The sequence below is a fragment of the Aquarana catesbeiana genome, linkage group LG07, assembly GCF_042186555.1.
Source record: "Aquarana catesbeiana isolate 2022-GZ linkage group LG07, ASM4218655v1, whole genome shotgun sequence".
NCBI lineage: Eukaryota > Metazoa > Chordata > Amphibia > Anura > Ranidae > Aquarana > Aquarana catesbeiana.
Window position 1 is genome coordinate 61599544 of NC_133330.1, and position 13084 is coordinate 61612627.

Here is a 13084-nt window from a genome sequence, read left to right on the forward strand (position 1 = left end):
TGCCACTATACCACCATATACTATCATTTACAGGGACCGGTTTGGGGTGCACCTCATGACCGTGCAGGGCGCTGGGCAGGATACGGGGGGGGGGGGTGACACCATGTTTTACCGCACCAGGTGACATCAACCCTAGTGATGCCACTGAGTGTCAAAGGCATTACCTATGCATACTATCTGGTTAAAGGTGTGGCCTAAATTAAGAATGTGTTGCCACCTCTAAAGCTGGCCATACATTATACAATTTTCTTATTCAATTTCCTTTAGATTTACCTTCAACTATGTAGTACAAGGGCCTGCCTGATTGTATAAAAATTGAAAGTGTTTAGGTTTGACTTCATATTATATGGTTTTGGTAAATCTAAAGGAAAATTGTAAAAGAAAATTGTACAATGTATGCCCAGCCTTAAGCTGGTTATATATTTTTTTTCACTCAGCTATTGGGCTGAACAAATAAACAAACAAACAAAAAAACATTAACGGATTCTTCCATTCACACAAATACGATGAATAAAGTAATTCATCCCCACCGCCTGTTGGGACATTGTATTCTGACAGCGGCAACTGCCACTAGTAGCTTCTTATAGAAAATTAAAGTATAAACTATAGAGTGTGCCAGTAGCTCCTGACTATATTATGAAAAATGTTTCAAAGTGATAGCAACAAAAAGACAAGAACAAAAAGTCATATATTATACCTTACCAGTCCTTATATGTGTGTTGGCTGTACTCCTTTTTTATTTTTCATGCTTTCCTTTTTTCACCTGGTGAATCTGCCAGTAACACACTTCCTGTCCTAGGATGACAATGCTCACACACTGTGTATATCTATAGAAAAGGAACATTGTCACCCTAGGCTTCTCGCTCATCACTTGGACTACAAAACTGACTAAGCCTAAATCAGTTGCCAAGACAAGAGCAACACAGATTTACAAAAACAAAATGATGGAGCACATGCGCGGCTTCTGAACATGGCGGACGTGTGATCCTTCGGCTTCGGTCCCCGTCGTTTCTCCGGGACTCCCGCTGCACAATCCACAGCTCCACGAGCCTCGGGAGTCACCTCACAGAATTCCCACTACCACAACGCATCCCATGGTGAAAGTTGGGGATCAAAAGCTCATCTACTCTTCATTCCCTGAGCTGCGGCCTACACTCACTATGGACCGCTTCCTGCTTAGGCCTGCATCCCCGGCCTCAAGTGCACAGGACGACCCGCCGGACACCATAGACCCGCTCATGACTGGTAGAGGTAACCCTTTACACGCATCATATTTCCAACCACCAGGGTCACTCACCCCACTAACTGCAAAAGTCTTGTATGCCAAACTGAACTCCCTGCTGGAAAATATCACCCACAATATCTCACTAGAGGTGGGGAAGATTGCCCAAGAATTGAGAGGGGAAATTGACCATCTAGGTGAATGTACTGACTCCCTAGAAACCAAATTTGACGAGTTGGTACAATATGTTCACGTTCTGGAGGACAATGCTTATTTAACCGGTTCAATACAGGGCATTTTCTCCCCCTTCCTTCCCAGACCAATTTTTAGTTTTCAGCACTGTCGCACTTTAAACGACAATTGCGCGGTCGTGCGATGTTGTACCCAAACAAAATTGACGTCCTTTTTTCCCCACAAATAGAGCTTTCTTCTGGTGGTATTTGATCACCTCTGCAGTTTTTATTTTTTGCGCTATAAACAAAAGAAGAGCGACAATTTTGAAAAAAACACAACTTACACATACTTTTTGCTATAATAAATATCCCAATTTTTTTTTTAAAAAACAATTTTTTTCCTCAGTTTCGGCTGATACGTATTCTTCTACGTATTTTTGGTAAAAAAAAAAAAATCGCAATAAGCGTATATTGATTGGTTTGCGCAAAAGTTATAGTGTCTACAAAATACATGATAGATTTATGGCATTTTTTAAAAAAATATATTAATTTGACACATTTTTGGGACCATTCACATTTATACAGCGATCAATGCTATAAAATTGCATTGATTACTGTATAAATGTGACAGGCAGTGAAGGGGTTAACCACTAGGGGGACATGAGGGGTTAAATATGTTTCCTAAGGGAGTGATTCTAACTGTAGGGGGCGGGGAGGCACAAGGGGAGGAGACCGATCAGTGTTTCTCTGTACTGGGAACACAGATCGGTCTCCTCTCAACTCACAGGACGTGGATCTGTGTGTTTACACACACAAATCCATGGTCTGGCCCGGTTAACGGGCAATCGCGGGTGCCCGGCGGACGTCGCAGCCGCCGGGCACACGCACCGGGTCCCAAGCAACACGGCAGGCGCGCGCGCGCGCCCCCTAGACGGCCGGGAAGCCCAGGCCATCATATGACATCCACCCAGGATGGGAGATCCCATCTGTGGACGTCATTTGTCTATGGCCGGGTACTGAAGAGGTTAAAACACACTGTCATCCAGATGCAGCAAGAAGACCCGGAGAACAGGGAACATAGACAAAATCTACGATTTGGAGGGGTACCTGAAACAGTGGGTGACCAGGACCTGCGCCCTTACCTCCTAAGCTTGTTTAACACTGTGGCCCCTCACATCCCGGATATTGACTGGCACCTGGATAGGGCACATAGATCTTTAGCTCCCTAACCCCCAGCAGGGGCGAATACCAGGGACATCATCGTCCGCTTTCATTACTATGACAGTACAGAAGCCCTTACCATAGCTACCCGCAACAAAACCAGGCTGGATTTCAAGGGGGCCAAGATACAGATCTTTAATGACCTGTCATCCATTACCCTCGCCAAACGTCAGAGCTTTTGACCTATAACCAGCCACCTGCAAAACCATAAAATTATGTACCGCTGGGGCTTCCCATTCCGCCTTTCTGCCTTCCAGGAGGGAGTACAGCACTCCATGCGTGATCTCCAGATCTCCAGGAGAGTGAAGCCTTTCAACCTGGGCATACCACCCCTTCCTGAAAAGGCTCCCCTTCCCTTGCCTCAAACACCAAAAGCACCAGTTGCTCCAAGCGGGATCTGGACCCCGATTCGACAACGACATCCCAAGTCCATCTCCACCCCTCAGAGGCGCCCTCCTTCCAGACTCCCTACATGACAGACCTCTCCACATCCGCTGGTCCTATTTTTATTTTTTTTTTTTGTTTCATTTTTTCATTTTCTCTTGGTCTCTGTACGTGCGCTCCTCGCCTTTAGCCAGAGTCCATGAGTTGGGAACACTTTTCCCTGTATTCATGGGATGACTCTTTTGATTCTGTTGAATCCTTATTTTTCTTTCTGTGACTTCTTATACCAGAGGATGGCGGGAGCCGCTGATGTGATCATGATCCAGGAGACCCACTTCCGCCCAGGAGGGTCCTTTAAATTTGCCAGTAAACTATTCCAAACTGCTTATATCGCCTCTGATCCTTCGGGAAAAGCAGGTGTAACAATCCTAATCTGCTGTTCATGCCCCCTACGAATTAAATCTTCGTATTTAGACCCTCATGGGAGATTTGTTTTCCTGGATTGTGATTATTTCACGCATTCCCTTACATTGGTCAATGTGTATGCTCCCAACACTGGCCAAATTCAATTTCTCACTGACATATTTGAGCGACTGCAGAAGTTTTCTGTCACCTGGGAAAGATAGACAGACGAGTACTATTCCCAACTACTACAGCTGTCAAAATGAGTCACCTATCCACCTCCTTTCGCAGACTTGTTCGAACACATAACCTCCTTGATATTTGGAGAATTAAACACCCTACACATAGGCAATACACATTTTACTCCCCCCCCCCCCCACAAATTGTACTCCAGACTGGACCATTTCTTTATAACCTCCCCTTTGCTCTCAGCCACTGTAGCTGCAGAAATCAACCCCATGACATGGTCAGATCACTCATCTGTACATTTAGACATTGCCCTCCATATCGCCTCTCCTAGAACATGTCATTGGCGCCTTGATGAAACATTTCTCCATGTCCCAGAAATCAGGGATTAATTGTCCAAGGACATGACTGAGTTCTTTTAGCTTAAGGAGGGTACGGTTTCGGAAGCTTCCACCTTGTGGGAAACACACAAAGCGTACTTTTGAGGCCAATGTATCTCAACTGGAGCACGTCTGAAAAGAGAAACTGCTCTTCAATGGTCCTCAATTTTGTCCACGGTGGTCTGCCTCCACGCTGTTACCATCCTCCGCAATCAACTCAAGTCTTTGGACATGAAAAAAATTGCTAAATCCCTTTTGTGGTCCAAGGAGAAATTCTCTGAATATTCCAACAAACCTCACATGATGCTTGTGAACAGCTTGAAACCCCGCCCTCTTCACTCCTTCCCAGATTTTCTTATACAGGCTAATGGATCCCATACCTACTGCCCCCATGCCATGTCCAAAGCTTTTGGGAAATGTTAACATAGATTATATAACTGTTTAAATTCTGAACCGAATTACCGGTTTTCTCAACCCAAATTTGACTCCTTCTTTGAATCAATACACTTGCCTAAATTGTCCCCCTCCCACCTTTTTTCCCAAAATACTGAAATCACCCCTGAAGAACTAGCAGAGGTTGTTAAAAATCTCCCTACTCACAAGTCTCCAGCCCCAGATGGGCTGCCATACTCCTACTATAAAACCTTCCTCCCAATTTTAAGCCCGCACTTATTATCCCTTTTTACCTCATTACTGCAGGGAAATGTCCCTCACCCTCAGTTCCTTCACGCCCATATCACGGTGATCCTGAAACCAGGGAAGGATCCTTCTAACCCTGATAATTACCGACCTATCACACTACTCAAGTCCGATTTACAAAATTTTCACTAAAATTCTAGCCAATAGACTTTCCCAAATCCTCCCTAGACTTATTCATAAAGACCAAGTCGGATTCGTACCAACAAGATACGCAGGTGGCAACACACGACACAACATCAACCTCATAGACTTGCTTAGCAGACCTACCCACTCGGCCCTCGTTCTAAGCCTAGACGCCCAAAAAGCTTTTGATAGGCTTAACTGGCCCTTCATGCTTGCTGCCCTTTCTAGATATGGCTTTTCTGGTCCGTTTCCATTTATATATGCGCTCGAAGCCCTGTACTCGCAACCGACATCCCAAGTACAGCTGTCTTCCTATCTGTCGCCATGATTCCCCCTGAGCAATGGCAGGAGAGAGGGGTGTCCCCTGTCTCCTCTACTCTTTTTTTAATGCTTAGAACCCCTGGCTGCAGTCATTCGCTCCCACCCTGATATTCGTGGGGTTTTGTTGGGACAGAGGGAATACAAGCTGTCTCTGTTCGCTGACGATATTCTCCTGACATTAATCTCCACACCTCTCTCCCGAATCTTCATGATCTATTGACAACTTTTGGCTCAAATTCTGGCTACAAGATCAACCCTAGCAAAACAGAGGCTTTACCAATACATATCCCCCCTCCTGCCCTCGCAACACTACAACAAAATTTCTTTCAATAGGTTTATTGATGTTTAACAGAGAAAGGAGAACATACAATAACATTCTGGTCTTTGGCCTACAAGGCCTGCTTTCACAGTTACAGGACAAATGAGAACATTAATAACTAGGTGTAACATTAGATTGCCTTAAAGATCGTAGGTTGTATCTGAGACCAACAGAATCAGGTTAGGTGACTCCCTGGGACCATGAATACAGAGCATTAGGATCTGAGTATGTGTCTCCTCCTCACCAGGGGCTTGTCCCATGGGTTCACCTCGTGAGCTTCCGGTGTCCAATGCTGAGAGATTCCCTTGGGACCAGTAGGGGGATCCGCCCACCAAGCCCGGAAAGGCCTACCGCCCTATTGGGATCACACTGTGGCAGAACCTAACCCCTCCACGGCTCCGTGGCCCCCCTTCCCTGGATTGTGACCGGCTGGCTGAGGAGCCAGCCTTGACCACCGCAGAGTCAGGCATCATGGAGAAGAGATCAAAGGAGAAGAATCTCAATTGCTGTTTTAAGCTTGGTGCTTTAGTCTGCGTACAACCTTATCCGCTACATAGAGGAGGGGAGCGATTTCCCCTTCTCATACATGGAGTAGGGTGGGAGCAGAGTGTCCCAGACAGAGAGAGTAGAAGGAGAGGGAGGACGAAGGAGGGGTAAAGATCCAGGATCAACCATTCAACCGTTCGTGATGCCCGGACAGAGGAAAATATTGCAATGTGCTGCCCAGGGTTCCCATATAGCTTCAAAATTTTCCCACCTTGTCCAGCAGTTTTGCCACTATGTGTTCTTGCGCCATTATCCAGGATATTTTTCGCTTCGCCATTCTGAAGGAGACAGTGGGAGTCTTCCATGCCCTCGCGAGCGTTATTTTCGCTCCCAGGAGGATGTAAAACGTAAGTGTTTGCAGGTGTTTAGGAATTAAAGGGATTTTGCGGTTCAAAAGGGCAATGGAGGGATCTGGAGAGGTTGTGGTTCCTGTTATCTTCCTCAGAGTGTGAAATACCTTTTTCCAGTAGGACGTAACTCGGGGACATGTCCACCAAATGTGGAACATTGTGCCTTCCAGATCGCACCCCCTGAAACATAGGGAAGACGCCTCCGGGTAGATCACTGCCAGTCTAGAAGGGACGTAGTACCACCTGGTTAGAATTTTGAGGTTTGCTTCTATCAGGGAGATGTTAGGAATACCCCTATAGGAGCGTCGGAAAGCCTGTGACCACTCCACTGGTTCCCAAGATATTCCCATGTCCGTCTCCCAAGACCGGGCGTATGGTGGGTTGCCCTCTCTAGCAGCCAGGGAGGAGTAGATCAGTGAAATACCTCCCCTCTGATCCATAATGTTAGAGCACCATCGTTCGTAAGGGGTAATCCTATTCCGCGTACACAGGGTCGGACTTTTCGACCGGACTTGTCCGACGGACGCCGACGGACTAAATCCGGCGGACAATCCGATCGTGTGTGAGCTTCACTGGACCTTCAGCTGACTTTTCCAGTCGCAAATCTGACGGGCTTTAGATTTGGAACTTGCTTCAAATCTTTACGTCGTAACTCCGCCGGACCCAGAAATCCGCTCATCTGTATGCTAGTCTGACGGACAAAAACCCACGCTAGGGCAGCTATTGGCTACTGGCTATCAACTTCCTTATTTTAGTCCGGTGTACGTCATCACATACGAATCCGTCGGACTTTGGTGTGATTGTGTGTAGGCAAGTCCAGTCGTTAGAAAGTCTGTTGAAAGTCTGTCGGACTTTTGTAGCTGAAAAGTCTGACTGTGTGTACGCGGCATTAGGTGGATCCTTTTTATTAGTCCAATTGGAATTAAGGAAGTGGACAATTTGGGAGAACCTAAACATTTCTGAGTTGGGCATTTCTAGCTCTGTTTTACAGTGCTGCAGGCTTAAGGGGCCTGACAGGGAAAGAAAGTGGCCTATGCGAAACAAGTCCTTGTTGGTCTACCAGCGAAATGCTTGGATGTTCCTGCCCGGGGAAACATTGGGTTGTGGAAAATATGGGCCAGCGGGCTCAAGGGAGAAGTCAGTAAGTGTTGTCTGTGGAGAGTGGTGCACAGAGCCACCGAGTGGGAGAGAGTAGGAGACATAATAGACGGTCTGGATTTGGTGTCACTCCAAAGGAGGTAGTCTATGGTATTCAGTGGGACCGCAGTTCTTTCCATTGAGAGCCAGTCTGGTTTAGGACCCCTAGAATATGCTATGGAAATTTGGGCGAGTTGAGCGGCTTGATAGTACCACCACAAGTTTGGAAGTCCTACCCCCCCTGTGATTTTAGCCTGTATAGGACCTCCTTTTTACACCTGTAACCCTTATTTCCCCATATAAAGCGTACTATTTGTGATTGTAATTTTAGAAGGAATTGCTTTTTAATAGAGATTGGGAGAGATCTGAATAGGTAAAGCATGCGCGGGAGAAGAGTCATTTTGACTGCGTTGATTCTGCCCAGCCAGGATAGACCACATTTTGACCATCTCTCCAGGTCTGCACTACATCTACGTGCCATGGGGGGATAGTTGGCCTGAAAAAGTTTGCTTATGTTGCTCGTGAGTCTGATCCCCAAATATGGAATATCCTCTGATGCCCAAGTGAATGTAAAATTGTTTTTCAACTGGGAGATCATAGCCGGTGGAACTGTTACATTCAGGGCTATGGACTTAGATAAGTTAACCTTTAGACCCAAAATCCTTCCGAAATTCCTGAGTACCTTGTAAATAGTAGGGGTGGACGTAAGGGGGAGGTGATGAAAAGGAGAAGGTCGTCCGCAAATAATGCACACTTGTGTTCCTGTCCTCCGCAGGTAACCCCCTTGATGTCAGGATTGGTCCTAATCACGATAGTCAGAGTTTCTATTGCCATCGCAAAGAGGAGGGGGGGGAAGCGGGCAACCTTGTCTGGTTCCCCTGCCAATGGCGAAGGATTTTGAATATCTTCCCAGTAACCGCACTTGTGCATTAGGGGAGGAGTAAAGCGAGTGGATAATGCCTAGAAACTTTGGTCCGAATCCCCATCTCTCCAGCAACACATAAATGTATGGCCAGGCTACCGAGTCGAATGCCTTATGAAGGTCAATCGAGAGGATGAAGCCCTTCTGGGGAGGGCCCCCATCCCATTGAGAGTTAAGCAAGGATATAATGTCAACCGATCACCTGATCTGGTCTGGTCCCTGTCTCCCAGGGATGAAGCCCACCTGATCTTTGTGTATGTATGTCGCTATGAAGCTTGCTAGTCTGTTAGCCAGTATTTTGGTCATTATTTTTATGTCATTATTGATGAGCGAGATCGGGCGGTAGTTCCCGGTCTCGCTTGTGTCCTTCCCCGGTTTGGGGATGACCGAGATATATGCAGCATTAAGATCCCTGTCTAGGGGGGCTCCATCCCTGAGAGAGTTGAAGAATCGCGTCAGGTAGGGTGACAGGCTGGAGCCAAACTTTTTATAATATCCTGTTGAGAAGCCATCCAGCCCAGGAGATGAGCCCAGCTTGAGGGATTTAATAGTGTCCAACACCTCCTCAGAGGTAAAGGGGTCTTCTAGAAGATCCCTGTGGCCACGGGCTAAGGAGGGGATGGGGAGGGTGTCTAGGAAGGATTTCTTGAGAGCTGGAGAGGACGGAGGGTCGGACTTGTATAGCTCAGAATAGAACTTCAAAAAGGAGTCCATTATTTTGGTTGGGTTTTGGGTCAGGTCTCCAGTAGGGGATCTAAGTTTTGGAAAGGCTAGCATGCGGGTTTTGGGGGTCAGTTTAGTTGCCAGTTTGGAGCCTCTTCTGTCCTTTTGGGAGTAAAACTTGGCCCCGGTCCATCTGAGGTGTTTCTCGGCCGCCGTTGTGAGGGATAGATTAAAGTGGGCTCGAGCTGTATCAAGCTGTGCCAAGGTTGTGGGAGTAGGGTTCCGTTTATGGGACTTAGCTAGGGTTTGGTACTCCTCCGTGTGTTTCAGCAGGTTTGCCCTGTGCTCCTTCTTAATCTTAGAGGAAAGCTGAATGAGCCTGCCTCTGAGTACAGTTTTGTGGGCAGCCCACAGCGTCGCTGGGGACACCTCAGCATTGTAATTTTCAAGAAAGTATTCTTTCATGGATTGTTCTATCAACGTGCATTGTATCGGGTCACTCAGAAGGGCCTCGTTGAGACACCACCTGGAAGGGCCTAGGGCGCCCACAGTTCTGCGTGTGGCTAGAGTTACAATGGAGTGGTCTGATAGGGGGGAGTCTTTGATTTTAGACATCAGGGTCAGTGGGATCGTTTTAGATTGTGTGAAAATGTGGTCTATCCTGGCATATGAGTTGTGGGGCGCTGAGAAGTGAATATAATCTTTCGCTCTGGGGTTGAGCTCCCTCCATATGTCTACAAGCCCTGTCTCGTGGAGCGGGAGAGCTATTTTCGTGTTCTGTCTCGAGGGGCGCTTAGGTCTGGTTGTCCCTCCGGCCGTTTTATCGGAGGAAGAATCAAATGCAACGTTGGAATCCCCTCCCATGAATACCATACCCTTGAAGTGTTTTTGCAGGGTGTGTAGAAGCGAGTCAAAAAATTTTTCTTGGCCCTTGTTGGGGGCATAATACGATATGAATGTGTATGTTTCCCCATCTATGGTGCCTGAGATTAAGAGGTATCGACCTTGGGGATCAGAGACTATCTCCGACTGGGAAAAATTGATGTGTTTCGAGAAGCAGATGGCCACTCCCTTTGTTTTGTTATCTGCCGATGCGAGAAAAAATTGTGGGTAACGCTGGTGTAGAAAAGAGGGTCTGTAGGAGACAGGGAAGTGTGTTTCTTGTAAGAAAAGGATGCCCGCATTCATGTTGTGATATAGTTGGAACAATTTCCGGCGTTTGACTGGGGAATTGAGGCCCTGTGTGTTGTGCGAGATCACTTTAAATGTGGGTGTTGGGGTTCTTATATCAGTCGTGGATCAGAGGGGAGAATATCTCGTGTCTGACGTATCTCCTACCTTCCCTCAGCGAAGATTCCGAAGGGGATGGGCAATCCGGGTGGTTAACCAGCTCCCGTGTCCTGTATTGGAGTATCTGGGAATTCCTGGAGATCCTGGATGGGAGGAGAAGGGTAGTAGAGAGGAAGGATGAGAGGGAAGTAAAGAAGAGAGAATATTAAGCCTATGCCTTCAAACATGTTATGACGGCAAAAGGAGCATTGAAATGGGGGGCCCCCTGGCCCCCCCACCCCCGGGTTAGGCGTGGACCTGCCAGCGCCCATCCCACAACCTGAGATGACTGGAGCGCCCTGAATTAGGGTCTCCAAATCGTCACTGAGAGGCAATTATATGCCCTCGGAGACCAGTGGAGGTGCAATGGGCCCAGCACGACCCGTACGCTTGTGATAAATATTGATTACATTCAATGAACAGAGCGCCCTCGGAAACTATAAAAGGAGGAGCAGAGTGTCACCGGGTCCTCCCCCCCCGGGCCCGCCTCCCACCCAGAAGACCCCCTCAGGGATCGGGGGGCCCCGGGTGAAGCCAGTCCCAAATAGGGGTTTTTGATTACCCCAGAACCCATCCTCGGTTCCGCCCCGCTCGACCATGAGATCGAGAAGGAGGGCGTCCGAGTTGCTAGAGAAACTAAAATAAACTATGAGCCTAGGGATATACCATGTCTTAAAGGCAACACAGTTAAATACGGAACACATATGTGGAAAATAAAAAACATTTTGTTGGAGAAACAGGTAAATTAACATGGTAGCCATGATAGAAATGCAAAAATTCAAGTAGCATCAGCCTTCAGGGTCTCAAACATGGGCTTTTAAACTGGACCCCGCTACCCTGGCCATCACCCTAAAGACAAGGTCACAACTAAGCCTGCCTAGCGATAACTATAAGAAAGGGAACTCTAAACAATGTCAAGGCTAGGCCCCTGGGGAAGGTGTACCAGGGGGATAGCAGCCAACATAGAGGTAGGGGGTAAAGCCCAGAACAAGTTAAAAAGGACGTCCCAAACCAGGGCCCTGGTTCAGGAATGAGGATAGACCGGTCAAGTAGGCAGTGTCTCTTTCGACCACTTAGAATTTTGTGTCAGCCAGTTGGGTTACAGGGGGCATGCCGGAGGTGGTCTCTTTGACGATGAAGAGGGTTCCTTGGTAGGCGGTGGGGGAGGAAGCTCCTGAGAGAGAAGGCCAAGGTGGAGCAGTAAACGTTCACCTTCCACAAAGGGCAAAAAGCCATATCCCTTATTTCTGTAGGAAAAGTTCAGGTGGAGAGGGAAAGACCACCGATTTGCGATTTCCTTCTGCTGTAGGATTTGGAGCAGTGGTTTAAGTGACCTTCTTATTTGCACTGTGTAGGGTGAAAGGTCAGCAAATATTTGGACCGTGTGTCCCTGAATAGTGAGGGCTGCTGCCCCTCTCGATTTCCTCATAACCTCCTCCTTCACCAAATAGAAGTGGGGTTTGACTATAATGTCTCTGGGAAGGCCATCAGCGCGGGGGGGCTGCAAAGATCTGTGGGCTCTGTCGAGTTCCAGGCGTTAGTCAGCAAAACCTGGAATAAGCCCCGTGATAAGGGCTTTGACCGCTTGCTGGACATCCTTCACCGATTCGGGGAGCCCCCTAATCCTGAATTTGTACCGTCTTGACCTGTTCTCAAGGTCATCGATCTTGGAAAGGGCGGTTTCCAGTTGATCCTGTACAGCTTGGATCCTGGTCAAATTTTGATTGATCCTGGCAACAGACTGGTCAGCCTTCTTTTCAATGATCTCTATCCTCATCCCCAGGTGCTGCAGATCTGCATGAATAGAGGAAGTAATTTGGGCTGCATTCTGTGCAAGGCCTCTGGAGAGCATCTGTGAAAAAGCAGCCATCATAGATGGAATGTCTGTGGGAGCTGGGGCCATGTCACAGCCTTCCTCATTACAGTCTAATAGGCCTGTATTAGAGTCCTGAATGGGGGTTGTAGGGATCCCTGGCAGTGAGCTCCTCAGCAGGGGTTCGATGCAAGTAGGAGAGGGTGCCTCATACAGTGTGGAGATGGCTGTACCTGGGGAGAGCGGTAGAGCAGCATCCTGATCTGCTATGGACTCTGCAGCGTCTGTGTTTCTCCCTCGTGGAGCGGCCACCATTCTGGCATAGCTGAGCGGGCCGGCGGAGTTCATTTGGCTGGCGAGGCTTCTCCTGGCAGATGCTGAGGACATCCGCCCTTTCCCTGAGTGTTCTGCCACTCGTCGTCCCGGGGAGCGGTCGGGCGGGCACTCTGAGGGCTACGGCGGGCTTTCACTGGGCCGTGGTGGAGCGGAGCTCTAGAGGGTCGCGGCCATCTTAAGAGCCTCCGCGCATGCCTCACAACAAAATTTCTCATACCATTGGTGCTCCCATTCTCTCAAATACCTAGGTATCCATTTGACTTCCACATACCACACCCTTTATCAGGCTGACTATCCCCCCCTTTTTAGGGATATTGACCGTCTCTTGCACCAGTGGGATCCATATCCTCTCTCCCTCCTGGGGCAGATTAATGTACTCAAGATGTCTATTTTACCGAGACTTCTTTACCTATTCGAAACATTGCCAATCCCTATCCCAATGAAACAATTTAAGGACACGCATCGGCTATTTCTCAGTTTTATCTGGCATAACAAGGCCTACCATATTGCTAGCTCAGTGGTGTTTGCTCCCCGTTCTAGAGGAGGCCTGGGTGCCCC

General features: G+C 47.9%; 1 protein-coding gene across 3 annotated transcripts in view; it reads right to left on the reverse strand.

The window, feature by feature from the left end:
- LMOD3 (leiomodin 3) overlaps positions 1 to 13084 on the reverse strand; it is a 64169-nt gene that overhangs the window by 7326 nt on the left and 43759 nt on the right. For 2 of the 3 annotated variants that reach the window (XM_073592216.1, XM_073592214.1), the window contains exon 3: positions 10387 to 10481. The exons of the other annotated variant lie outside the window; for it this stretch is intronic. In XM_073592216.1, coding sequence (XP_073448317.1) covers positions 10431 to 10481 — 51 coding nt within the window. In that variant the 3' untranslated portion in view covers positions 10387 to 10430. The remainder of the gene's footprint in view (positions 1 to 10386; positions 10482 to 13084) is intronic. 3 annotated transcript variants of the gene reach the window in all.